At 42.9% G+C, this 27947-nt stretch overlaps 1 protein-coding gene across 1 annotated transcript; it reads right to left on the bottom strand.

Annotated features, from left to right (window-relative positions):
- Positions 1-1415: 1415 nt before the first annotated feature.
- nhej1 (nonhomologous end-joining factor 1) lies at positions 1416-26580 on the bottom strand. The gene is made up of 9 exons (XM_015957989.3): positions 26385-26580; positions 26013-26151; positions 25343-25544; positions 25049-25270; positions 24840-24978; positions 24580-24638; positions 2295-2523; positions 1944-2032; positions 1416-1812 (listed from the first exon to the last, which is right to left on the bottom strand). The coding sequence occupies exons 3-9, from the start codon at positions 25529-25531 to the stop codon at positions 1735-1737; spliced, it is 1005 nt and encodes a 334-aa protein (XP_015813475.3). The 5' UTR covers positions 25532-25544; positions 26013-26151; positions 26385-26580; the 3' UTR covers positions 1416-1734.
- Positions 26581-27947: the final 1367 nt, after the last annotated feature.

Below are 27947 nucleotides of genomic sequence, written 5' to 3'. Positions count from 1 at the left end.
ATGTCACGGCTGTTTCTGTGAAGTGTCCCCTCAGCTCACGTGGGTTCCTCTTTATGGGTTAATTTGGAGGAAGTGGGACAGGACTCGATGCGGAGTCCCCAGAAGTCGCCATACCGGCGCGTAAAACCGTCTTCTGCGCAACTGGAGACCGGAGAAATCGTCCAGCACAGGCGACACGCTCCTGTCCGAGCGCACGCGGAGGCAGAGGCATAAATAGGTGAGGTGAGTTTATCTTGGCAGGCAGGTTCAAAGCTGCGCCTCAGTGTCGAGGCTGTGAGAAACGAGCTACAGACAGACGCGGAGGCGCGCGGCGTAGGCAGGCTACTGCACACGGCGGTCAAGGCACGTCCCGCAGCGGTTTGTCCGCTCTCAGTGCGCCGCTGTGGCGCAGCGCTGTTGGCACGAATGGAAGAGGTCCTAGAGAACAGATGAGGTGTCGCAGGAGCAGAGGAAGACCGCGCCCTGCTGGACCTGCCTTCTGCTCCGTCCTCTCCTCCCATCGGGATGGCACCGTCCCTGCGGCCAGCTTCATCTGTTTATATCAGCCTGAGCTGCGAGGGACGCGATGCGCGCGCTGTCCTTTTGGACCCGTTTCCTTCCAGACTCGCTGACAGGAGCGCAGGTGCGCGCGCAAAAATTCAACAGCCCAGCTCTGAGCTGCGGAATCTGTTTTAGATCCAGTGAACATCAGAGACAGAAAACTCATTTTAAATCAAGTCTTTGAACAACAAAACACTTTGTGGACTAGTCTTTAGTTTGGAAGATTTCCACTCTAGGAGCAAAGACTAAAATCTGAAGCAAACTCCACAACAATTAATAGACTTTAGCTGGGATTAAAAATACAGCAGAATCAGAGCGTTTGACCACTAGAGGGCAGAATGGAGTCAAATCGTTAAACCAAAGATATTTGATGATAAAACCATCTAATATAGCTTCAAAGGTAACCGTTTCATGCTTTTTCTGCTTCCTACAGGCCCGATGCTGAACTAAATGTCATCAGTGTGAAGGAAAACCAGCCCCTATGGGTTTAGTCGCTTGTGTTTGGTGTGTTTTCTGTCAGATCCTCCGGTTTCATGTATGATTTTATTAAAGAATTGTATTATTTTACCTGTTGGCTTTTTATAATTTAAACTAATTTAAGAATTCAAAGCTCCTGAGTTGGAGACTGGAGCTGGGGACAGAAACAGTTCAGACAAACAGAAACTTCTAAAGGAAGACTTCAGTAGCATTCCCCAGATGCTGCGACACCTTGAGTCAACATCTCAGTGTGGTCTGAAGAAACCCCAGAGCCAATCATTATGCTCCGTCTGCCTGAGTCAGAGAAAGAAGAATCGGTGAGCTGAGACTGACTCATGACGACAGTTAAAGAAATGTTCTTTAACTGGACAAGAATAATTTACACCTCAACACAAACATTTAAATATATTTGAAACCTTTAATTGAAAGTTTTTATGATACTAAATTAAAACAAAATGAAGGCAGACTATCTAAAACATTACAATTGAACAGACGATCTGAAACATCTAAAACTGAGCCTGATGATCACATTCACCAAAGACAGGAACATTTAATAATTCATGATTTTATCTAAATTTAAAAGTTGTAAACATTTGTTTCAGTGCATTGTGTTAAAAATATTGGAGGAGTTTAAAATAAGTGTTTTAAAATGACGTGTGGAAGTAAAAACCAGGGTTTTGTGAATGGACTTCTGAATGTGTTTGTGTTCTGCTGGACTCATCGGAACAGTCCCACTTTCTTCTGCTTTGGTTTGGACGTTGGTCGCTCCACAGCGCCGGGCTTGATGTGAAGGGACTGCAGGAAAGAAAACATCATGCAGCAGCAATTAACATAGTTTTATAAAGCTGAGAGGCTTTTTGCACATCAAATACTCCAAAAGAAATGTAACTCATCACCCTAAACTGTCGCTGTACAAAAGGCTGTACCTGCTGTGTTGTGGGTCTGTTTGCTGATTTGTTGTTGGTCGTTTTAACTTCCTGGTCGTGGTTTTGATTCCTGCTGACAGATCTGACATCTGACATCAAAACAAGCAGAAAACATTGAAAAACCGCCACAAAGTGTCAAAAAAAACTTTAAATAATTCTTCTTCCCTAAGATTTGTACAGACATTATTTATCTGTGACCATCTGAACCCAAAAGCCCGCAGGATTGTATCTGAAATTTAGTTGTTTTTCTTTGATTCATAACAAAGTAAAACAAGTTAGTAAATCTAGAGTTTTTGTTTCGATGGTGATATAAACATCTGAAGCTTCCTTTACCATTGAAAAGAAACTCACCCAATGCTGCTGCTGCTGCTGCTGCTGATGATGATGATGATGCTGCTGCTGCTGCTGATGAAGTCTCAGCAGGTTTTTCAGCAGCAGGTCGGTCCTCCACAGCACAGGTCTCTGATGACAGTTTACGTTTTCGTGAACTTCTGTGAGCAACAACGGTGGCATACAGCTGCTGAAGGTCTGAGTCGAAGCCTAGAGCATCGGAGCGTTCAGACCAGAGCAGCGGAAGAGTCTGAACAGATAAATCAAACATCAGAAATACAAACAGATACAATCATTAAAATGAAAAACAACAGGAAATGTAGCTGTTTGTCACTAGGAACAAACAGCAAAACAAATCTGGAGTGTGAAACTTGTGTAAAAATAAACAACCATCCATTTGACAAAAAGCTTAGTAATGTAACTCAGACCCAGGTGATCTAGAGCAACAGGAGTGGTGCTCCTCATGTTTGGACACGCCTCTTAAAAGGTGTGTGCCCCAGCTGATTAACAGCTGCTGCTCCTCAAGTGCCGAGTCAGACATTCAGCTCGGGTCTTCCAGCATCGGTGGCTGCTCCAGGTTTGGCTGCTGTATAAATATTAAATGACAGAGTTAAAGTAGGGCTGGACGATATGGCCAAAAACCAAAATCAAGATTTATTGACGATTTCACCGGGATAACGATAAATGGACGATAACTATAGGTATGCTCGGAAACATAAGTTGTCCGCTAGATGGGGCTGTCACGTATTACGTTGAGTCACATTTTTAGTGACTCAAGGTGGTGCAGCTTCTTAAAAGGACATGAACGTTGCCAACCTACACACATCGTTAAATTTTTTATTATCAAATTTATTGACATGGGAAATATTATCTCGATAAGAGTAAGAAATTTCGATAACGATAAATTTTCGATTTATTGCCCAGCCCTAGTTAAAAGTATGGTTCACTGATTTAATCAATACATTTGCAGTAATGAATGCCTTGAAGGCCATACTTGGGGGGTGGGGGTGGGGGGGGATCAGCACCGACAAGTCTGCTGCAGTGGCACAACACGGCAAGTGTACCACTGCTAGGGATGGGTACCGAATTCGGTACTTTTTAAGGTACCGACCGAATTCCATAGTACCGACCGAGCACCGATTCACGTCATTTGAAGCGGTGCCTCGTTTCGGTACCCGTCCTTCATAACGAGAACTTGCCCAGACAGCTGCGCATGCGCAAGCGCGTTATGTCGTCGCTCGCTGCGAGCCAGTTGTAAACAGAGCAGCATGGTAGAAAGAACGCACGCTAAAGCTTGGGTCCACTTCACTAAATGTGATGGGTAACTGGGTGATGATGAAACCAGCAACAACAATCTAAGTGAGACATCCTCATCTTAATCTGCTCCAGTAGGTAAATAAAATGTTAAAGATAACGTTAGCTTGATATCTTAGCTTCCGTTTCGCTAATGGTGCATTCGCTTTCTCCTTGGAACTCCGAATTTCCGACTAGAAGAACATGAACGCGCTCTAAAGTTTGGCTTCACTTTACTAAATGCGACGGGTGATTGGGTGAAGATGAAACCAGTGACAACGATCTAAGTGTGAGGCATCATCGCTTTAATCTGCTCCAGCAGCTAAATAAACTGTTTAAGATAATGTTAGCTTGATATGTTAGCTTCCATTGCCACCGTTGTTATCAGCTAATGGTGCGTTCGCTTTCTCCTCGGAAATTCTAACTTCCCAGTAGGAAAAATCAAATGAAAAAGGACGGCAAAAGGAATGAAGATACACAGTAAATTTAGTTCACAGTAAAGATGTTTGCTTCAGTTTAATGAGCAGCTTATAAAACTACAAGGACGATGTTAAAATACAAACAGTTGTATGTTATTTATCGTGATATTTATCAAATATTGTTATATATTGAGAAAAATATATATTTAATTATAAAAGAGAATTAAAATAATAAACACTCAAAAGTATCGAAAATTGGTACCGTTAAGTACCGGTATTGATTCCTAGGTACCGGGAATTAGTACTGAATCGATTCAAATGTCAAAGGTACCCATCCCTACAGCCACTAGAGGGCAGTGTGGGGATCCCTGTACGAAGGAGTTTCTTCTGTGAAGCCGGCAGAGCGTCTTCCATTACGTTCATGCTGCAATGCGATGATGTCACTGTTCCACTTGTACCTGTAAGTTTGTACACCTGTTTCTCATTTGTTAAGCTGTTATACGTTGTTAGTCTGCACGTTAAGTCATGCTTCATCATGCTATGTTTGTTGTTGTCATGTGGTTGTTGCATGCTGCTGTTAGCCTTAGCTCATGTAGCTTTACGTGTTGCTGCAGGGCTCCTTTATTGTCGTTAATAAAGTCCCCTGACATCGAGGAGTGTTTCTTCAAACACGGCAGGATCTGGAGTCTTATTTCCTGACATTTAGACATCTTGCCTCTGACTGGATAACAGTAACACGACTCTACCACTGACTTGAACATTTATGTTTTATTCCATAAACAGCACAAGCCTTGAGGAGGTTTCCTGTGTGGTGAAGTTGCTAATGCTAACAGTTAGCTTCTACTAGCTGAGATGCTCTCTGCTCTTTCCTGGATGCTAAACCAACAACAGTCTTCCCCGTTGTGAGTCCAGATGAATGTTATGGGACGTAGATCTGTCAGAGTTTCACCATCTAATTTCTATCAGAAGCTAATGCAGTAGATAGGTGTAGGAGACTATTTTCATGATCAGCCAAATAATCATTAAAAATTCTCCAACCTTTATTATGACTGATATCACATGAAGTAAATATTAAAAAGATGCAGTGTTGGAAAATTCATAGTTGATTTAAAATGAGAAGTTAAGTCTAACAACTTATTTTGTTTCAGGGAGACAGAAACGGGATCATCTAAGTGGATTCAATTTTTAAACTGAAACAAGAAAAGGAAGAAAACCCCTAAATCTTTCACTCTCTTCCTATTACCTCATTCACTGGCAGTCGCTTCCTGATCAGAAAAGCCCTTCACTGCCGGTGTTTTTCAGCGTTTTTACTGTTTTTTAAGAGTTACAGAACGTTGCGCGCTAGGATGATGTCAACGCTAAAACTAACAAAACAAAGAGGAGACTCACCTGTTACATCAGGAAGAATCTGCGTTTTTCGAGCGTTATCCGTTCTTTCATAATCCGTTGAATTGTGATCGGCAGAAGCTTTTCCAGTTTGCGCCTCACTTTAATTAACAGCAACGGCCCAAAACGATCTCCTAACACATGGATTTTCTGCTTCCTGATCACGTGACATGTGACGTACGTGGATGAAGATCGGCTTTAGAGCTGGAATGTTTGTTTTCACGGTGCGGGGTGTAATGTACAAAAGGGTCAATTCTTCACCATCTAATTAACACAACATAACCTTTCATACACATTCAAGGCTGCACCATCTGTCGGGGCCCAGATGCCCAAAACAACCCCTTGCCAATGTGTTGCTCTTCACTGGAGACGTAACAGTTTCACCCAAGGTCCTGCACTCTCTGCGTAGAAGCCAGACTGCTGATTCCTCACCTTAAAGGGACATTATGGAAGTTTGACAGCCAAAACATGTATAGAAATAATAAATTTCTTCTTCATACATTCTCCTGCAATGCCCTGGTCCTGTAGGATGAGCCCTGGCATTTTTACTGTGATTGCCTGTTTTCTGTAAAATCACAGAAGAAGAGAGCTGCTCGGGTCGAGCAGGCTGCTTCATGCACGTTCACGCTCAGGCATCGCCCTCCGAACCATTCTTTGAACGTTGTTTCAGCTGTCATCAAGGATATAAATGTTACAGATACAAAGGACGTCACTGGCATTTTAGCTCGCCTAGTAAAACGTCGGACTTTCGTGCAGAAGACCAGGGTTCGATTCTGGATGTGAACATAGTTTTTTTTAGAGTTTCTTTTTTACATTAATGGTATTTTTTTTTACAGTAAGATGCCCAAATTTTTATTTGAGACTCGCCGTAAGCAAGGGAAGGGAATGATCTGAGCATGCAGGAGGACTGACCCGTCATAACCCTTTGTCGGCTGTGCTGAAGAGAAAGGTACAGAACCAAATTATTTAATTAATTAGCTGCGCGTTCTGCTGTCCTCTGGGCCACACACACACACACACACACACACACACACACCCACACCCACACACACACACACACACACACACACACACCCACACCCACACACACCCACACCCACACACACACACACACACACATCCACACCCACACACACCCCCCCCCCCCCCCCCACACACACACACACACACACACACACACACCCACACCCACACCCACACACACACACACACACACACACACACACACACACACACACACACACCCACACACACACACACACACACACACACACACACACACACACACACACACACACACAGACACACACAAAAGGGACTGTCTCAGCTGTTATTTTCGTTAAAGAGTGTGCACGTACAGCATGCGCACCTCGTGCACAAGCCTACTATTGAAGCTGCCGTTACACTTTTGGCCTGAGGGGGCAATTGTGAGCATACAAATTCAAAAGTCCGTAAAGTCCCTTTAAATAAAGATCAAACCTACTTGAAGCTCCTACATGACTTTACAGTTATAAGTTAAATAATAATATGTGATGAATGAACAAGATGTTTAAATCAAATGTATGAATAACCTGTGCTTAAATCAATGAATTTCAAATGAGTAATGTTCTTCTTACAATGATCCATTTAATTCACAAATCAGAATGTGTTTGATTTAACAAGTTAATCACTGTTTACCCTCATACACATCACAGTAAGATACTCGTTAAGGTTAATATTCACTTCACATAAGAGTTTTAAAGATTCTCATTCACAAAGTGTTAAAACCTTTTGTATCTGAAGAAGGCGTGGCTTTCGGAGGGATGTTGGTAAATTCTCCAAAACTTGTCAAATTGTGATTTGCCAAACTTGGCCAAAACTCATGACATTGTGGTTTGTTAAAACAAGAATTACTTCCCGATTAATTCAGTTTCCAGCTGACTCTCGAACCGGCCAATTCGGGAACAAGAATTTTTGAAAACATCTTCTCCTTTGACCTCCAGTCAAAGCCTCTGCAACGCTGCGGCTGATACCAGACAACCGGCTCTTCTAAGAGCCAAGCAAACATCAGCCTTAGACGCAAATAAGCATTCCAGCTTCCTGCCCTCACCTCGAGGGATCTCAGTCTGGACGGGTCCTATCGGAGCTATCTACGGGTTCCTGATATCACTCCACCGGCAATGACCAGCACGACCCCTTGGATCGAATGAGAACCTCCACACAAAGGGTGCGTAGACTTGGCACAGATTGCGTCGGATGGTTTTTAAATAAACAACTCTCTAGTTATAAACAACAACAAATTATTTTACAGCCAAGACTTCGGCTTTTGTCGTCATTGGCAGTTAATGAGTTAAATCCAGTAAAAACCACAAAGCAAAGACGTTATTTCGGATTATTATGTACTGGTCTTCACTTTCAGAGCTGGTGTGATGGGAGTCAGACAGACTGTAGGTGATAAATCCTTGCAGACTCATGGGTATGTTTGTTTTTTATGGCTCTGCTGTGAGAGTCACATGTCTGAGGTGTGACACGGGGAGCGCCGGCGCTGCTATAAGCCTCTAAGCAAAGGTGTATGATTGGCAAAGCCGACCACGGTAAGAGAATAAAGCCAGGAAAACACCAACTCGAACTGATAAGGAAGCAGGTCAATGCCTGTAGCATTATACATATGCACAAACACTCACTATTCACCAAATCCCCTTTCCCCCCCCAAGGAAGACGACAAACTCTCCAAATTAGCTCCTCAAATATTGACTGGGAGAAATTGGTGGTCCCTGCGTCGCTGACGGGGCAGAGGGGCTCCTGAACACACTGTGGTCAGGTTTCGAGGTTTCTCATTGATTTATTTTTGTTATTTGTTAGTTTAAATATAGTAAAAATAAATGTGAGGTTTGGTTCTGCTTCTGGGACACAGAAGCCAATGTGTTGGGGGCAGAGGAAGCAGCAGAAAGCCCACCTTCTTCTCTCTTTATCCCCTTGTTGTCCTCCCCCTTTCTCCCCCACCCGCTGCCAAATGGCTCACTTCACATCATTAGATGTGAAACCCTGAGCTGAATTTGTTGGATCCGGCTACCCTGGAGCGATGAAACCAACACTACTGAATAGTCTGAAGACGATCACATCGTCTGCCCTATCGACGTCTGAGTTTAATCCAAAGCTAATCTCACCTCTCAATCCAAGCAAACCTGAAAACTGCAGGGACAACCCAGACAGCTAACTCAACCTTTATGACATAACTACCACAGCAGAGTGGGTTTTTACTGGAGTGTCTTCTCCAGAACCCAGGTCGGCCCCCATACTCGTCTTTGTTCTGGGAACTTAGGGGATTTTTAGGAGTGAAGGTGTGACGAGACGGAACATCAAATAAAAAGATGATTACAAGAGGTCAGATACCTCAGAGGAAGGCTTGTCCCTGCTTCTACAGAAGAACAAAGTCCAGAGAAACAAGCGGAGGAGGAGCTCACCTGGTGGCCACGCACCCACAGTAGAAGGCCATGTCTCCTGGCCCTCAGTGAGGCATGGTGTGTGGCTGAGGCGATGAGAGGAGCTGGCAGCCTGTTGATGGTTCTCTATTATTAGCAGGTAAACAGCACTGAGTTTAGACAAGCTGCTGTTGTTTTTTAAACGGGTCGTTCTGGTGCCAGAGAGTCTCACACCCCTCATCTTTACTTCTGACCTCATATTTACCCTCCTTCACACCTTTCAACATCCCTTCACCCACTGTGACCTCAGCTTCCCATGCTGAAGCAGAGTGATGCGCTGCTTACGTTTTAGGACTCCGGCTCACGAGGTGAAACTTAAAATGAGCGACATTTAAACAGGAAAGTGACGGGTACTGCAGCAATTCAGGTGAATTACAAAGCCTCTGTACCCAGCTGTCCATCAAAAGGATCCTCATCCGGGTCTAAATTTTCCTTATAATTCATCCACTTTCTTCGATTTATCAGGGATCGGGTCGCGGGGGCAGCACCCTAAGCAGGGAGGCCCAGACTCCCCTCTGCCCAGTCACTTGGGCCAGCTCCTCCGGGGTAACCCCAAGGCGTTCCCTGGCCAGCTGAGAAACTGGGTCCTGGGTCTTCCTTTGGGTCACCTCCCAGTTGAACGTGCCCAGAAAACCTCACCAGGGAGGCATCCAGAAGGCATCCTAACCAGATGCCTGAGTTACCTCAACTGGCTCCTCTCGACGTGGAGGAGCAGCGGATCTACTCCGAGCTTCTCACCCTATCTCTAAAGCCCCCTTCAGACAGGCCATGAAAAACGGAAATGTTCCGGAATCTGTCCGTAAGACCTTTCTGTCTGAATACAAATATCCGGATAACGTGCTCCGGAATTTATCCGGACGAAGCCCGTAGTAACAGGTCCGGACTTGTTACGGACAGAGTGGCTGCTTCAGACTGGTGAGGTAAAGTTCCGGACAAGAGGGAGGGGGAGGAGGAGGGGACCGGGGGACGCTGTGCGCACCTAGATAGCCCGCTGCTGTAGCATGCGGCGAACCACGGCAGCTCGCCTCCTACGGTACCGCCTAGACGCGCGACGGAGCGCTTCACACCGCTTCAGTGATTCCTTTAACCATTGAGCTTCATCATCCAGGTCTCTAATGCGTCTTCGTGTGCGCATAATTATGCTTAAGCGCCTCGTGATTTTTTTATCTTGAGAGGCGCTATAGAAATGATATTTTCTTCTTCTTCTTAACATGAGTCCGATTCCCCCCACCCCCACCCCCCCCCCCCCGCCGCCGTCAGACTTCTGGAACTTTTCCCTGCTGTGTGAACGCAGCCGAAAGGACAAGTTCCGGTACAAAAGTGGTGTGTCTGAAAACACAGTTCCGGTTAAAAACCGGATTGAATTGTCCACAAATGTTCCAGAATGTCTGTCTGAAAAGGGCTCAAGAGAGAGCCCAGCCCCCTGTGGAGAAAACTAATTTCGGCCGCTTGTATCCTCAATCTCATTCTTTCGGTCACTACCCAAAGCTCGTAAACACATATGAGAGTAGGAACGTAGCCCTCTCTTCACCATGACAGACTGGTACAACACCTGCATCGCTGCAGACGCTGCACCAATCTGCCTATCCATCTTTCCCTCACTTGTGAACAAGACCCCGATATACTTAAACTCCTCAACTTGATGAAGGACCTCACCCCTGAACTGGAGAGGGCATTCTGCTTTTTCCAACTCAAGTCTTTTTCTATTCTTAAAATATTACTGAATATTTTGCTTTTTGCTCAGTTTTGAAAGTGCTAGACATTCAGCGATTCAGCGAGACTCTTGGCCCACATAAACCTTCTCAGTGGCCTAGGGGTTGAGTGCCCGCCCCGGGAATGGGAGATTGGGGTCAGGTCACATCCCCCTGCTTGATACTCAGCTTTAAAGAGATAATGTGTAATTTCTACAATTAATTCTGGAAATATCTATTACGATGTTGTTGAAAATGAATGAAATAATGCCCAGTTGTTGAAAAATATTGGTGGCTTTATAACGTATAACCATTAAAACCAGGTTTAAATTACATGGGTGCAGGTCTAATGGTCTTTCTCACTGCCAAGGAACCTCTCCTTGATGACTTGGTTCCACCCCGGTTGCCTAGGAGATTCGTCATCAGGAGCCACCAAGACGTGTTCCAATGTTCGTGTTCTACCGAGGCGTATGTTCTCCGTTTGTTAGCCATTTAGCTAGCTAAGCAAGGATACACGGGGCTATCTTGTAGCTAGCTTTGGTGAAAAATTTCCCAGAATACACCACAGTATTTTGAAAAAGGATGGCGGATCAGAAGCTGGCAGCTACTTCGGGGCAAATTTCAAGTTTAAAAGTAAGTCAACTAATTAAAAATTTTTTTTTTTAGATCGTAAGAAGTTAGCTATGATTGGTTAGTTGCTTATTAGTTGCAGCTTCAGTGGCTAACGGGTAGTAACTCTCTTATATATTTAACTTAACAAACATATACACAATTTAAAAAGTAAAAGCCTCGTTATATATTTATATTGAAACTTAATACGTATAAAATATAACATTATCTCCCATGTCACGTGACGTTACATGACCGCAGCGGAAGCCGCGGTTACGTGATGCAAGTCTGTTCCATTTAACCGTTTTCTTTGACAAAGGAAGGACAGTGTCCTCGTAAGCAAGGCGCCTGGCCTTGCAGGACATCGCCTCACATGGCCAGGTGCCTTGACATTGAGAAACACCCAAGTCTCTCGGCGATGCCATTTTGGATGCCATGTTTTCTTCTACGGGAGCCCATGAGGACAAAATGCATTTACTGATGGTTACAAAACTTTCACAATTAATAAACATTGTTGCTTTACACATTTACGTCTTCACTCGTTGCCAGTGATGAAAGGGAGTCTGATGTTCTTGTTATTTTGCTAAAGTTTGCACTCCCCAGGACTTTTTGACCCTAATGGGCATCCGTTGGTAAGGTCTTAAGCCTAATTTATACTTCTCCGTCACGCAACACCATTATCCGTCCTGATGAGGGCTCACCCGACACTCGCAAGAATGGGCGCAGTCAAGCTCTCTTTTCTAAACATCCGCCCGTTGGGACGGAGAACACAAGCTTGTGATTGGTCAGGATGCCACTGTAGTCTACAGCGCCACCATTGCCCCCTCAAAAACAATTAGAGCCGAGGATATCTAGCGGCAGACATGGATCAGCTTGAAGAAAATCTCACGGAAAAACTCTAAAAATATGAATGTTTTATTCCCTGGTGACTGGAGGAGTGAAAAGATACGCAGCAAGCATTTTGCTCGTGAACGGAAATGACAGAAAACATGGGTTTGGAGGTGGTGAGCACATGAAGGTGAAGGAGGATGAGAGGACAATTTGTCCGTGTTAAAAAGTATCTTAAATACAAAAAAACCCCACAATATAAACAAACTAACTTGGACCGGATACATGACAGGATACCACAGAACAGCGCTACGCCCTCTGTTGTCTGGGTGGAGAATTGCTTTGCAACACTCCCCAGGAGACGGAGATGTATGAGGGCAGATTGTCTCCATCTGTGCGTGCGTGTGTGTCCCTTCTGGAGCTGATGGAGAAGTATCATTTAGGCTTTACTCCAAAAATACTGCCTGCTTGCAACAATTTAGTTATGCACTGCCCCCAATCACCAGGAAAAATACACATTGTCACCCTAAGGAGTTGGATTGAGGGTTAAACCACCAAATAGTTCCCGAGCGCAGCCACAGCTGCAGCTCACTGCTCCCCACGGCAATGAGTCAAATGTGGAGATGTAATTTCACCAGTGTGTGATGAAGACTATGGGACTTATCTGTTATTATATAGATATGTAATAATGACTGATGTTGATCAACTGTGGTGGCCATCTTTAACTGTACGGACTCACTAAGTTGTCATCCAGTGTTTATTAGAGTCTGGTATTGAGGTGTCTTTCTGCTGAAATGTTCCTTTAAAGAGCAAATTGCATGTTAGAGAGTTCCATGAACCAATGATTAGAGAAACATAATAGAAACTCTTATTTTTTTCCACACAAATATAAATTATTTAGGCTTTTAGAGTTATTTTTGTGAGGAAAATGTTTTTTTTTTCTTTTGCCAAACCAAGCGACGTTAGCTGAGGGAGTCCTGTTAGCTTAATCCACAGAAAAACATGGATTCTAATGCGGCTGACACAGAGGAAACTTTAACCTTTATAATTCTACTTATGATGGACCAAAACCATAAAGTTATGAGTTTGCTGCACGCCCCAGAGAGCAGAGACAAACCAGAGGGAGGAACGATCGGCCAAAGCAGAGAGATTGAGAAGCAGCAGGGGAGCAGCTGGTGAGTTAACGATGCTAGCTTAAACTCATGTGCTAACATAACAATAGTGTACAGATTACTGTCATGTACCAGACAGTTAAAACAGTATAGCTCAGTTAATATAATATTAATACTAATGCGCGTCTGTCAGCTGTCTCATACTCGGTAATATCCGTTCACCTAACGTAGTTTAGCGCTTAGAGGGAGAGAGACGCCTGTCATCCTCTTCTGGAGCTCATGCGGGCTTCTGTGGGGTGGATTCGACCCAGACACCAGTGAGCCAGTAGAGCTGGTATTTTTAAAAGCTGCGTATCCTTTCCTGGAGGTTCGTGGCGGTTCTGATCTGGTTCAAAACAAAACTCTGCTCGACTGGCCCGCTGAGCCGCGCGTCTCATCTGGTGGTCGGTTCTGACCTGGTTCTGATGGTGATCCGAGCTCCAGAAATCCGTATTTGAAACCTGCTTTGAACCCCGCCATGGGTCTCTGGAGCCCAGCGCGGACCTCCCTGATCCGGTACCGACAGACGTGGGCTACAGAAGTCCGTCTTTTCAATTGCACAAAACGCCCTCAGGCGTTGTTTCTCTTATCTGGAAATCTGTGGACTCGATGTCCGGACAGGCTGGAGTTGGTCCAGCCTTCACACACCATAGTTTATAAAAAAGAACACAATCCAACACTAGTAAACGCACACACTGACTGTATAACATGACCTCTCTACCCTAAAACTAGACACTCTCCACACGGAGCTGAGGCAGCGCCTAGCTTCTAACTGCCTTTGGTTACGTCAGAGGTTCAGATTTAGAAAAAAGCTTTGCTGAGAAAGGCCACGTTCTACTAGAAAAACTCTGCTGTTATGTATTTTAAAACCAAATATCCACAATAAGCATTTCAATTAGTATTTTTGGATAGTATTTTATATGAATTAGAAGAAAAATTTAACCTGCAATTTGCTCTTTAAGACTTCTTTTGTAATCTGAGGTACCTCTGATTTTCTGATTTCAAACCAAAAAGTTCAAGTGAAATCAAACTGTCACATCTTCAGAGTTAAACGCTCTGATTTTCTGCACCTGAAGCCTCCAAACGAGATGATGAGAGTGACTTAACAGGAACAGATAACACCGTCAGGATGTATGGAGGCGTCTGTACGGTATGTAAGAACACAAAGAGGGGGAGGTGTGTGTCTATTTAAATAAATCCCAGAATCCTCTCTGCTCTGGCATGACACACACCTTACCTTTATTTACCTTTCACCTGCTCCTCGCCGTCGTCACATCACTCATCAGACTGATGACAGAGAAAGCTGCTTGTCTGAGCCAAAGATTTACGTGGAGCCCGTTAGTGGTCCAGATAACACCCCATTAGTGGTTCTGATCAAACCTTCGTTTGAGCTGAAACGTGATCAGAACCGATCTGGTTCAGAGCTATAAATCTGATCCTGGTCAGCTGTGTTCCTCTAGTGTTGCTCACTGACCGGTCAGGGCTGGAACTGGGCTCAGGGACCAGCAGCTGGAGAGGGGGCGCCGCCAGGCCACAGCGGGCCTAATTACAGACCAGAACCAGAACAACGCTGTGGAAAGTGTGTGCAGCTGACAGGAGAGTCAGCAAAAGGAGAATCCGCCGTCTACAAGGAGGGCTTGAGCTTACAGGAAAGCAGAAAAAAAAGATGGCTGATAATTCTGGTCAGAAAATGAAAAAGTGTTATAATAATTATATTATCATCTATGCTGTTTTACAGCTGACTGTGGATGTTTCGTATAGCGCGGTATGGGGGCCAAAATTAAGACTACTGCCCAGCAGCAGGAGGCTATATAAATTCTGAAGCAAACTACCGACCTGATTAATGATGAGCTGGCACTGCTTACTGAGGAATAGCACCTTTACCGGCGTTATTACTAGATACGCTAGGGACTAGCAGCCCTCGGCTGGTCATTGACTGGTTCAAACACTCCCTCTGCTGTCTATTAGCATGGATAGGCTAACGTTAGCCTGGACGGACTGGTGTTAGCATTGGAAAGGCTAGCCATTAGCGTGCCTAGGCTGGCCACTAGATGGATTTCCTACCCCCTTGACGGACCTTAAGCATGGATAGGCTGGCGTTAGCATCGGAGAGGCTAGCCATTAGCATGTCTCGGAGAGTCACTAGTCAGCTAGCGGCCAGCCTAGGTACGCTAATGGCTAGCCTCTCCGATGCTAACGCCAGCCCGTCCAGTCTAACGCTAGCCTATCCATGCTAACAGACAGCAGAGGGAGTGTGTGAGCCAGTCAATGACCAGCCGAGGGCTGCTAGTCCCTAGCGTATCTAGTAATAACACCGGTAAAGGTGCTATTCCTCAGTAAGCAGCGCCAGCTTATCATTAATCAGGTCGCTAGTTTACTTCAGAATTTATATAGCCTCCTGCTGCTGGGCAGTAGTCTTAATTTTGGCCCCCATACCGCGCCATAGTTTCGGATGCTTTAGAGTGTGAAAATGTTTTACTACATAGTGTTTCCTTACACAGAGGGGAAGAGCATGGGGGATACTTAAAGACAATAAATAATAAAAATCTAATAGATGATCATTAGGTAAATCTTTCTTCTTCTTCTCTTTCTCGACAAACTATAGATTTAACCTAAAATGTGGTTATTTGCATTTTCAGGGTGACGTTCAGTAATTTCGGATTTCTGTTTGATTTTGTGGTTTTATAGCAGTTTTTAAATAAAAGAATAAAAAGCTGACTCGAATAATTTGCACCGAGGGATCTAATTAAAGCCTGGAAGCTAAATGCTTTCACATTGACGTGTTTGCCTCCTTCCAGCCTCGCCCACATCCCACCTCGGCCCTGAATTCCTCAGGTAGGTGAGATAAGGCTCTATTGCTGCCGTTTGTGAGAGAAGTCAATGATTTACTGAAGGAGGAAGGACACGGGGTGATTCACACCTCGCTTCTCTCTGTTAATCCTGATTCTCTCCATCTCTTAAGGAAACTCCCCTCGTTTTTCCTTATATGCTGCACCTTCTGCACTGTTGCTGCTTACGCAGTGTCTTCTTTCTCGTCCTTACATCACAAATGAGTTTGTGTATTTCATTTGGTCTAAATCATTTGTGTATTTTAAATGTGCTGTCACGCTGACTTTAGTGTTCATGCTATTCTCAAAAAGGGAACGTTTCCGTGTACAAAATGCGCTACACTTGCAACGTCATGCTTGATTTCTGCACGTTTTCAGTAAAACCCCAAACGTGTCATTTGTTCTCCTGTTTACGTGTAACAACAGATCTGTATTATTTTTATAAACAAAACCCAAAATTTTGAAACTTTTTTTTGATTATAAATTGATCAGAAAATATTAAATGTATTAAAAAGATCAAGTAGGAGCTAAAGAACCCCACATCTGCTTGTTTACACCATGGTTTACACGGATAAAGTAGCTCATCTATATTAATCAGTGTGTATTTTTATGACTTTTACTGAATTTGACTACGTTTTTAAGTTTCTTTTTCTTTCCGAAGACATTACACTGATCAGGAGCTTTTTCATCCTTTATTCGCGTTCAGCTGCTTTGATGTATTTTGGAATCTATCAGCCGCTGTGGTTGAGGGTTCAAACGCTTCCTGCCTTGCTCTTTACTTAGAGTCTTTGGTTAAAGCTCCTAGATATTAGAATCTGACCCTAATGTTGCTTCACGTGGGGACCGACGTAGCATTTAGGGAAACTTTTTCCACCCGTTTGAGAACATAACCATTACTTTAACTGGAAACAGAAAGCTGCACATCTCTACACCGTAAAGAAGGAAAAAAAAACTTCTCATTTATTGTTTTTAAGCACATTCACCAGAAAAATATCCAGTTTGAGCAAGAAAACCAGGAAACATCCTAGGGAATGCCACATTTTTAAAACCGCAGGATTTTAGCTCAATTACACGATTCTGGAAACCTCAAGTGAGGTGTTTTTGTTGGAAGAGACCACAAATTGTCAGATGCTGTTTTACTGCACAGCGGTTGCCATGGAGCTTTGAGAGAAACAGGAAGTGGGTGACACTGAGCTGCAAGTGCAAGCCATGCATTACCACGATACACAAACGTACACACTCCTGGATGTAAACACATCCACATCAAATGACCCCGGCCTGATCGCACGTGTTTACAGGCTGATTAGTGTAACGTTATGAAGTTCATAATTTTCAGCTCCACACAGCTGCCCCTGTACACAGTAACACCCGTTGATCATGTTCACATAATAATAAATAAAACAACTCTAGGTATAGGGAGGTATAAATACTCAGGGAAACAATCAGGAACACATGGGCAGATTAACAAGGCGCAGGGGAGTAATTCCCTGTAGAACCGCCACTGTTCCCACCTGTAATTGAAACAAATTTTCTTCTCAGCTGGCTGGGGGTTGTTAGTATTTTTTTTTCTTTTCAAAATGGCCAATAAGGGATGTAGTCTTCATTTACACTCTGGTACCCACATTTTACCGCAGGATGTCATCCTTACTTCATGTGCTTTTAAAAAGAGCAAGTATCAGATCAAGACTTGTATCAGCCAAAACTTCAAATCAGATGCCGGCCGATACATCGGGCTGATATATTCAACTTTTTCTACATCGGCCGAAATTATATTTAAAAGCTGATTAAAAAAAGTGTGTGGCCAACTGCCGTCAATACTAGACTGAAGAAAGGATCTAAAGGACACCAACACACCATTTTTTAACTGTTTTGAGTTTGTTTTATATTTGAAGTTCAATAAATATTAAAAGATACGTAGACTTTTTAAATTTATATTGCAGACAGTGTTCAGTTGTCTTTCACAATCAATGTGCTGCAAAAACGTGTGTATATATATATATATATATATATATGTATATATATATATATATGTATATATATATATATATATATATATATACATATATATGTATATATATATATATATATATATATATATATACACGTATATATATGTATATATATACATATATATATATATATATACGTATATATATACATATATGTGTATATATATATATATATATATATATATATATATATACGTATATATATATATACACGTATATATACGTATATATATATATATATAAACATATATATATATATATATATATACATATATATATATATACACACACACTGTATATTAGCGTTAATATAATCGGTATCGGTCTTAAAAGAACCATATTGGTCGGCCTCTACTTCAGATTCAGATCTGCATCGGGGACAAAAACTCTTGATCAGGACATCCCTGTAGGTTCACTTGTGCATTGAAACTGGTTAAACTCACCCATTCAGTGTAAAGACTGGGCTTTGTGAGGATGCTTGTTGAATTGTTGCCTCCTCAGTTCGCTAACACAAAACCTCAGGTCCTTCTGAAGGTCTGGACTTCAGACTGGTTTCAAGGACTAAAATTCAACATGTTCCTGTCACAAAGCGCAGTTTCAACCGTTTGTACACCTTTATTAGTCAGGACTCTAACAAACATAAAAAATCCAGTTTGGAAAAATACCAGAACCTGACCCACCTAAACACCTACATCTAAAACTACACACACACACACACACACACACACCAAATTTAGAACCTAGGGGGAGCTGATGTGATCTGAGAGGATCTGAATCTTTTTTTCATCCTTCAGCTCTACAACCAGCTTTAGCTGGTGCCCAACTTAAATCCCAGTGTGTGTGTGTGTGTGTGTGTGTGTGTGTGTGTGTGTGTGTGTGTGTGTGTGTGTGTGTGTGTGTGTGTGTGTGTGTGTGTGTGCGTGCGTGCGTGTGTGTGTTAGCTCAGACTATTTCCACCCATGTAAATGTTGACCTGAGCTGGGCGGGGTGTTTGTGTGGTGACCCGGTGTGGAGGGGCTCGGCGGGGAAAGCTGCAGGAGAAAATAAAAGCTGCAGCTCCTGTCATCATCCACTCGTTTTCTCTGTCCCTCTGCCCTTCACTCCCCCCACTGTGGGAAATTAAAGCCACAAGGGGTGCACGTGCACACATGGTCGCACACATGCACGCTCACGCTTCTGAGGATATTTGCCTCCTCTGCTCTCTGTTGCCGCACAAATAGCTGAAAATGTCAAAAAAGTTCAGCTTTAAGGAGGAAATCCTGCAGCTGAAACTCAAGCTGGATGTTTTTTTAACAGAATGAGGACATACTGTACACCGAGATTTGGGGTGTCGTACCTGCAGCTTTGATATGAACAGTTTTAAAGAGCAGTCCAAGTATTTTAGAAACAGCCTTTATCATTGAGAGGTAATGTCCAGATCAGACTTCAGAAAGGAAAAATGAACACAGAGACAATGTTCAGCACAGACACACACACACACACACACACACACACACACACACACACGTTTCTCAGCAAACCCCTTCTCTAAATACTTATTGATACTAAGAGCAGGTTCACCAATAAACTATTTTTTACTTATTTTTGAAAATGATCAGTGACTTTAGCATGCAGGCTGACCACGGAAGGTCTTTCACACCCATTTCCTGCATCAGCTTCTGATAGAAAATAGACTCAGTTCAGAAAATCCTGACAGATCTACGTCACACAGTCAGCATTTATGCACTCAACCATCTTGGTTCACCACAGGGAAGCCCGTTGTTGGTTAAGTCCCCAAAAAAAGAGCAGAAAACGTCTCTGTTAGTAGAAGCTAACTACTAGCGTTAGCAACTCCACCACACAGCAGAACTCATCCAGGCTTGTGTTATTTGTGAAGATACGCTGTCCAGCCAAAAAAGTTGCAACCGGGATTTAACTAAGCCAACAAGTACAAGCCTGCTATTGGATAATTACTGCATGGGTGATTATCTTGCAGCTGCAGCACGTTATCCAACTGGTGCAATGAGTTAGCCTGGCAAGCCAGACTAAATAAATGTATTTTTGCAAAAAAAGAATTTGCAAAACAAGAACTTGGTCTAGTTCACTAGGCTAGCAATGAGTTGCTTCTCATTTCCTAAACAACCATGTGGAAACACACATCTGGTGGTCGTGGAAAAGATGTTAGCCTGTTTGTGAAGGGTCAGATAGTTGGCATGCATCAAGCAGAGAAAACATCTAAGGAGGTTGCAGAAACGACTAAAACTGGGATAAGAACTGTCAAACGCTTTATTAAAAACGGGTCTGAGTCCAGATGGACCCTGTTCCAGAGGGATGGTGCATCAGGGTAAGAAGAGAGGCAGATGAAGTGATGCATCCATCATGTCTAGTGCCTACTACAGTTGTTCCTTGCAGTGTAAAGCAACTGTGGAGAGCATTCTGACTCCCAGCCTGGTCTGGTCATGTGAACTGAAAATCCAAGGCCAAACTCCTGCGAATTGTCTCATGGGCAGACAAAATAGTTGGCAGACCACAAAAAACTATCTCTCAGTTGGCTGCTGAAAGGGTGAGGAACACTGCAAGGAACATTGTAGCAGACAGCAGTCATCCTCTCTTCCATCAGTTTGAACCCCTGAGTTCGGGAAGGCGTTTAATGGGCTCGACACACGGGAGGCGACATCGCCTCTCCTCCATTCATTTTCAATGAGACATGCGCGACAAAGCGATAATCGCGGTTCTCTCTCCTACTAAGCGAAACGCGAAAAACGTGCGTGTGAAATTTTGCACTCGTGCACATGCCGTGCACGGACGACCCAGCGACGAGATCCCAGAAAGTTGAAACATTTTCAACTTTTCATCGCTGTCACTCGGGCGAGGACCAATCAACGGAGGTTTCATTCACTGACCAATGAGGGGACAGGATGCTCCGTACATCTCCGAGCAAACATGGAGGAGAAGTTGATTATTATTATGTTTTATAGTAAAATCAGAAGTAAGATTTCACATAACTCTAGCAGCACCTTGTGAAACATCATATCTACCACTTTATTAACTCTGAACCGCTTAAATAACCTTAATTCCCTCCAACCTGACACAGCCAAGCAAAACAACAAAAGTTTCAATTTCGCCATGGAACAGAACGCGTAGACGGCTTTGCCGCTGCCGCGGATCGCCTCCCGTGTGTCAGGTAATAAAAGCGACAGCGACAAATTTCGCTGATCGCGGTCGTTTGTCGCCTCCCGTGTGTCGAGCCCATTAGGGTGCCTCTTGCAACCAAAAATATATATAAAAAAATCATTCGTACCATGTGTTGTAATGATCCTTAACCAGCGTAAACAATGAGACCCAACTAGTGCACATGTGTCATGAATGTTTGTATGTTTGAATGTTTTTAGTCCTTGAGAGCTGAAGGAAAATGTCCACCACGGTGGACAATAAAGTTTTATTCTATTCTATTATTCTATTCTACTGTACAAGCATGTGGGGGCAGTGCTGTGATATGGGGTTGCTGCAGTTGGTCAGGTCTAGGTTCAGCAACAGGATGTGCTCCAAGAATGAGGTCAGATGACTGCCTGAATATACAGAATTACCAGGATATTCCATCTTCCCCGATGGCACGGCCATGTTCCAAGATAACAACGCCAGGACTCACCGGGCTCAAATAGTGAAAGAGTGGTTCAGGGAGCATGAAACGTCCTTTTCACACATGAATTGGCCACAACAGAGTCCAGACCTGAACCCCATTGAGAACCTTTGGGATGTGCTGGAGAAGGCTTTGTGCAATGGCCAGACTCTACCATCATCAATGCAAGATCTTGGTGAAACATTAATGCAACACTGGATGGAGATAAATCTGGTGACATTGTAGAAGCTTATCAAAACAACGCCACAGCAAAGGTGTGTTGTAATCAAATCTAAAGGTGGTCCAATGAAATATTAGATTGTGTCATGGACGTAGTTTTCCAACATCAATTTTTGTCCCCTGCACTTTTCACTGTCCAAAAACAATGTTACGCTATATTAAATAGACATTGAGCACCAGGACCATGCGGAAAGCAATCGCTTGTGTGGAAGCCTGTTTCCCATTACACCCACGGTCCTCATGCCGGTTGTCTCTCCCCCATTTCTAAAGCCAAAACTACGCTCATGGATTGTGTGCGACCTGTTTTGTGACGACTTTTACTTTGGCCAGGGAGTGTAAAACATCAACGTTGCAATGCAGAGTCAATGGAAGAATTGCATTGCTGTTAGCCAATCAGAAGTGAGATGTCTAAATATCAGGAAATAGGTAGCCTAAGTCTACTTCCGCATCACGGGTCCCCAGAAGAACGTAAAAACGAATTCAAGTCAACGGGGCTAAAAATGCTATTTTCTGATCCGCTTTGCCTTACGCCCTGGATCGCACATATGTTGTACTGCAATTTAAATGAAAACTATTAATGGATGTTTCGACCACGCCAGTCATGTACTTTGGGATTTATTAGCTTTATAAAGCCCTTTTCCCTCAGTTTTCTCCGTGTCTGGTTCGATGACGTCATTTTCGTGACGCGCATTTGCAGTCCTGGACTTATTTTCACACAAAACCTAAAATATCGTTCCCCCGTTCGAAAATAAGCGCAATCTTGGTATCAAAATGTGTCTTTAAAATTCACGGACATCATATGTGAAATCCATGGTGCAAATCAAGTGAATCAAGTGAAATTAGAAAATCGCATTTTTAGCCCCGTTGACTTGCATTCATGTTTTCGTTCTTCCGGGGACCCCTGGTGCGGAAGGGACTTAGGCTCCCTATAAGACTCTAAATCCTGCCGTCCTCTGCCATTTTCTCCTCCGGTTGCATTCTACGTCTTCACACAGAAGCATCTGAGCTCCCCCCCCTCCCCCAACACAAATACTTACAAGGCATTTTTCCTACTAGAGACCACTGCAGATGTGTTAAACGAGTGAACTTGATTGTAATTCACCATTTAATACCATGCAGCTACATATTAGTTTATAATGACTGAATAAACTGAAACTTCATAATTATTTTATAAACTGAGAGAATAATCTGCAACACATACTCGATGTGCTGAGATTAAGCTCAGAAAGTCCCTAAAACTCTATAAACGCTGGCTTGAAAGGTGATTAAGGATGAGACTTTTGTTGTTAAAACTTTTTTTTTGCTTCAACAAAACTCTGACTTAAACCATGAGCTTTAGTATCAAGGTGAGGTCAGGTGAAAACAACCATAATCACATTACAGAGTGCAGGTAAAGAACCCTACAGGTCATTTTAGTGCTTAAGAGTCCCAGGATGAAGGGAACACACTAAACACCCAATCTGACCAGCCATCAGTGAAGGATGATGCTAAATCAGGACTTGGTGGTTCCTACTGGATCAGGAGCAGAGTGAGAAAATTATATTTAACTAATTATGCTGAACTTCTGAGGACGAGCGCAACAGTCTGTCAAGATTGTCACCATGGAAACGGGCCCAGACAGCAAACACAAACACAAAGTCAGAGAGTGCACGGAGGGTGAAGTGACTCACACTCAGTCCCTACCCTGATAGATTAAAACTTCACACACACGCTAAACGCCTCTCAGATTCACACACACCTCCATCCACCGTCTGATCTCCGTTTCACACAACCTACCAACATTCCTCCCAGACACGTTTTATTTCAGTTCGGACTTTGGTCTGAGGGTGGAAATTGCCATGAGAGAGAGGACTTTGATCCGCATCAGCATTTTTCTTCTTCTGTGGTTTCGGGCTGTCCACCACCCAGTGATGAGCCCCAAAAAACAGAGGCGCTACTGTGACTCAGGTGCAACTTTCTATGACTTCTCATACCCGGAAGCTCTTAGTTTGCCCTCTGAGACCCACAGCATCAACAGACAGGCTTCGTTTGTCTCTGAGTACAACCACATGATGTCACTAATGAGTCAAACGGAACGGAACTTTACCGTCTTCCTGTAGGGCGAGGGTATTTGATTTCGGGCCTTAACTCTGCTTCAACACACCTGATTTCAGTCAGCAGGTCATTAACAGGCTTCTGTAGAACCTGATGAGCTGCGGCACAGGTGATTTGCCACTGAATCGTGTGCGTCGGAGCAGAGAAACCATTAAAATGCGCTGGACAGCAGCCCTCCGTGACCAGAATTAAACACACCTGCTGTAGGGTCATCTGAGACGTGAAATTTCCCAGTAATCTTAAAAAAAAAAAAAAACTACACAACTCTGATGGACACGTGGCTATTTGAGTGTTTTTGCATCCATAAACTGAACGGGAGCATTTTAGGGGCAGATTTACTATTTAGGACATGTACAATTAAGCAAGAAGAAAAATCAGGGAAATCAGGGAGGTAGAACACAGAACCCCCTTGAAACATTTAGCAGGAAGAGCTGAAACACCTAAACACACTCTCTGCAGAATTCCATTTGGGAGAATGCTGAACAGGATCCGGACTCTGTTCTGACTCGTCGAACCACAGATTCGACTCAGTCAGGACAGAATTTGATCCAGGTGGACACGTCAGACGCCCAGAACAGAACCAACACACACCTAATAAGAGACTCGTCCTGACTGGCTTACAGCAGCTAATTAGGCTGAGTTTGCATCGTGGTCTCCTGAGTTTCAGACCAGATTATTTTAGTTTCTCTGAGCATTTACCTGTGACATGAAGCTCTCCCTGTAGGTTTGACTCTCAAAAACATCTGTCTGCAGGCGTTCTGAAATCAAGCACACACAGAGGATTATTATATTTTTACACTTTAAGCTTCACTACAACCATTCGGTTCTGAATAACTGGGTCCAGAGCTGGCCTTTCTTCACCTATCTGAGAAACCACATCACTGTAACGCCCCATCATGCTTTGCACCGATACATCATGCTGTCTGACTCGTATGTTTATGTGTTGTGGGTCCGAGTACCTCTGCTGAGCGTGGCTCCATTCTCTCTATAGTCTTGAATCTCTGCATCCTTCCGAGCCAGTAGACCTCCCAGCTGCTCCACCTGCTGTTGCAGCAGGCGGCTCATCACCAGTAGGGGGCGCACAAGCTGAACACACACCTGGCACACATGCAGACACATTAAAACAGCCCTCCCTCTTCAACAGGCCGTTGGATGACGTGAAATGTACCAAAGCAACAGGAGCAGGGCTGCAGATGAACTCCCAGTGAAAGGGTAACCCTGCCAGCTCACTCTTCAGCTTCACATGGATGTTTTCATCATCCTTTCGATTCAGGAAAACCTGAACCTCACATCCAGCAGCTCCAGCTCTTCCTGACAAGCAAGGCTCAGCTACCTCGCACAGGTGGGAGAAAAAAGCTCCGACCGACGCTCGCAGACGGGGGTTCAGCTCCTGTAGGAACAGAGCCAGATTCACCTGGTTAAACATAAAAACTTTAACATACCTGGAGTGAGTTTAACCAACCTGGGCTCTACTGTGGATGGACGCTGCGTCCATCCTCTCCTCCCACACACAGTGCATGTCAGTAAGCAGGACGCGGTATGACGTTTCACCAAACCAGGTCTTGGAGAGGAGCTGGCAGCTGCTGATGTTCACAGAAAGCCACGGACGCTTGAGAAGGACGTCGTCTGCAGGGTCAGCGCTGGCCTCCATCCCCACCAGACACCTCCAGGAGGAAGAAAAGGATAAGGAAAAGAAAATTGGCACTCGTATAAAGGTGTTGCATCTCACAGTTTTGTAGGAATGGCATTTAGTGTGAATTTAGACATGCCTCAGTAAATTCCAAAATTTTATTGCAATCATTTCATTGGTTTTTGTGAGATTTTTTTGTAAAAATCCTCCCCAAGCTGAAGACAAACATCACACAGACAAACAGAAATAAATAAAGTAGAATCACACTGGTTTGGGGACTTTTGCATAAAATAAACATTCCTGCAAATGTGGGATTTTTACCATTTGTTTAGTGACTAATGCTTCTGCTGGAATGATAATAAAAAATATTTAAGTAATTTTCTAAATAACTTAATTAAAAAAATATGGCTTAATATAAAGCCAAAAATTAAATCTACAGTGTAGTTAATTACAATTATCTCAGTGGATACCTGTGAAAAGTAAAATTCTCCTTTAAACTCACACTTCCGAGGGATGTATCTCAAAAGCTTGATCTCGGGCCAGTATTTGATGAGAAACCTGGCCTCCAAGCGCTCCACCACCGTCTCTGACTGGTCTGAGATCAGTTAGATCTTTTTGGAGAGCACTGGAACTAAACTGCACTGTAAAAGAAGGCCTGTGGTTAAAGAAATGAGCTGGAAATGCAACTAAATCCCCACCAGACTTGGTTTAAAATAGATTCGTACAATAAATTCGTACAATAAACTGCTAATAATTCTAACCGATTTATACAAACAGGTGCCAATTAATCATATCGGCAGCTCATGTTCAGATGACAATCATGTTTATCTAAAGAGTAGCTTTTTTGTTTAAATTAATCAGCAAGTTGACCTACCTTCGGGCGGAGCAGGAACAACCTAACTTTTCTTTGGTTAAAATTATAATTAATATAATCAGTTTTGTAGCAGAGCGGCTCACCACACGTGTATAAATGTGTAAAAACTAATTATTGAGTCATAAAAATAAGTCAAAGCGTTTCAAAGGAAGAGCAACTTTTCGGCCGGTTGTTGTTAACAAGTCCGACACCGACGTGAAACATAAACGCACTTCTATGGTTCCGCTAGTCATAAAATGTGTTTTGAGATTTTTAGGGACATTTAAAACATTTTTTTGTCTGTTTTGTGTAATCAAACATCATTAGTTTAGATTTTTATAATAAAATACATTATATTTAATTATGTTTATGTTTTTCTTTTGCGTATCTGTGAATCAAGTATCACACTGTAATTTGGTAGTTGGCTTTTTAGAAAACTGCAGAACTTCCTCCAGCTCCTCTCACTCTGCAATGGGCCAGATGTGGCTGAACTATTAAAAAATAACAACCAAGGATCCTTAGAAAAAGGATGATATAAAAGCAAAAATTAGAAGCTAACATAAGCAAACTTAACCTTTGGTGGCTTCATTAGAATTAGAAACCAACTGTTAAACTTACTATAACATGAATAATCTAACTATTAAACTCTTCACCATAAATCTAAAGTTGCAGATCTTGATTCTGCTGACTCACATCACGTGACTTATTCCCAGGAAAAAGAAACAAACTATTGTATGACAAGCCATTCTACATTTAATCAACAATCATGCCTCTTTGCAATTCATATTTTAAATTTGAAAAACATAATTTATCCTTGTATTAATAGAATAATTACTATTCAAGAATAACAACAAAGATTTCATGAGCTATGTTGTAACTAGAATTTACGTTTAAGGACGATAACAACAACACTTATTGAGACAGACTGGATAAGTGTATTCCAGATTTAATAAAAATTTATTTTTCGCCCCAAAAATAAAAACACTCCAGATATCTATAACAGCTTTGCTATCCACAATGAATACAATTCTTTTCACAATAAATTATGCCACATTTCACATTGAAATGAATTAAGTTTTCAGGCTCCTATTTGTAAATCATTCTTCCTATGTGGAACGGACTATATATTATATAAACTGAATTCTGACCAGGAGAGACTCTCATTTTAGATATATAGAAATCAGCTGTTTTATGTAAAAATTCTTATTTAACATAAAAAACGCTATTCCAGATATCTGTAGATCTATATTTTAGCTATCCAAACATACATTTAGACTAGTACTATTTTCACTTTCGATAGGCAGAACCACAATATCACCGGCAGGAACAAATCATTTCTTTCTGTTTTGAAAATTTTATGTCATTTACTTCATTCCTCCCATCAATATCCAGTTTTACAGAGCCTGAAATTGTAATCGACAAGTCTCTCCTAGTAAGAATTTGGTTTCTGCTATCCACAATGTTCATGTCTGATGGGAAGATTGTGGATATGTGGCACTAGAAACCCAGTAGACATGAATGAGAAATGTGACAATATGGATTTCTTAGGAAGAATTACATTAATAGATTAACCCTTTGATGCGT

Source organism: Nothobranchius furzeri, chromosome 3, assembly GCF_043380555.1.
Source record: "Nothobranchius furzeri strain GRZ-AD chromosome 3, NfurGRZ-RIMD1, whole genome shotgun sequence".
Classification (NCBI taxonomy): domain Eukaryota; kingdom Metazoa; phylum Chordata; class Actinopteri; order Cyprinodontiformes; family Nothobranchiidae; genus Nothobranchius; species Nothobranchius furzeri.
The sequence above is the reverse complement of the archived record's forward strand: the minus strand, read 5'-3'. Positions and strand labels throughout refer to the sequence as shown.

Coding starts and splice junctions, on each gene's coding strand:
- nhej1 (XM_015957989.3), bottom strand. CDS start 25,531: ATGGAGGCCAGCGCTGACCCTGCAGACGACGTCCTTCTCAAGCGTCCG. Junction 2,033..2,294: donor AGCAGCAGCAGCAGCATTGG/GTGAGTTTCTTT, acceptor TTTTGATGTCAG/ATGTCAGATCTGTCAGCAGG. Junction 1,813..1,943: donor ACAGACCCACAACACAGCAG/GTACAGCCTTTT, acceptor TCTTTCCTGCAG/TCCCTTCACATCAAGCCCGG.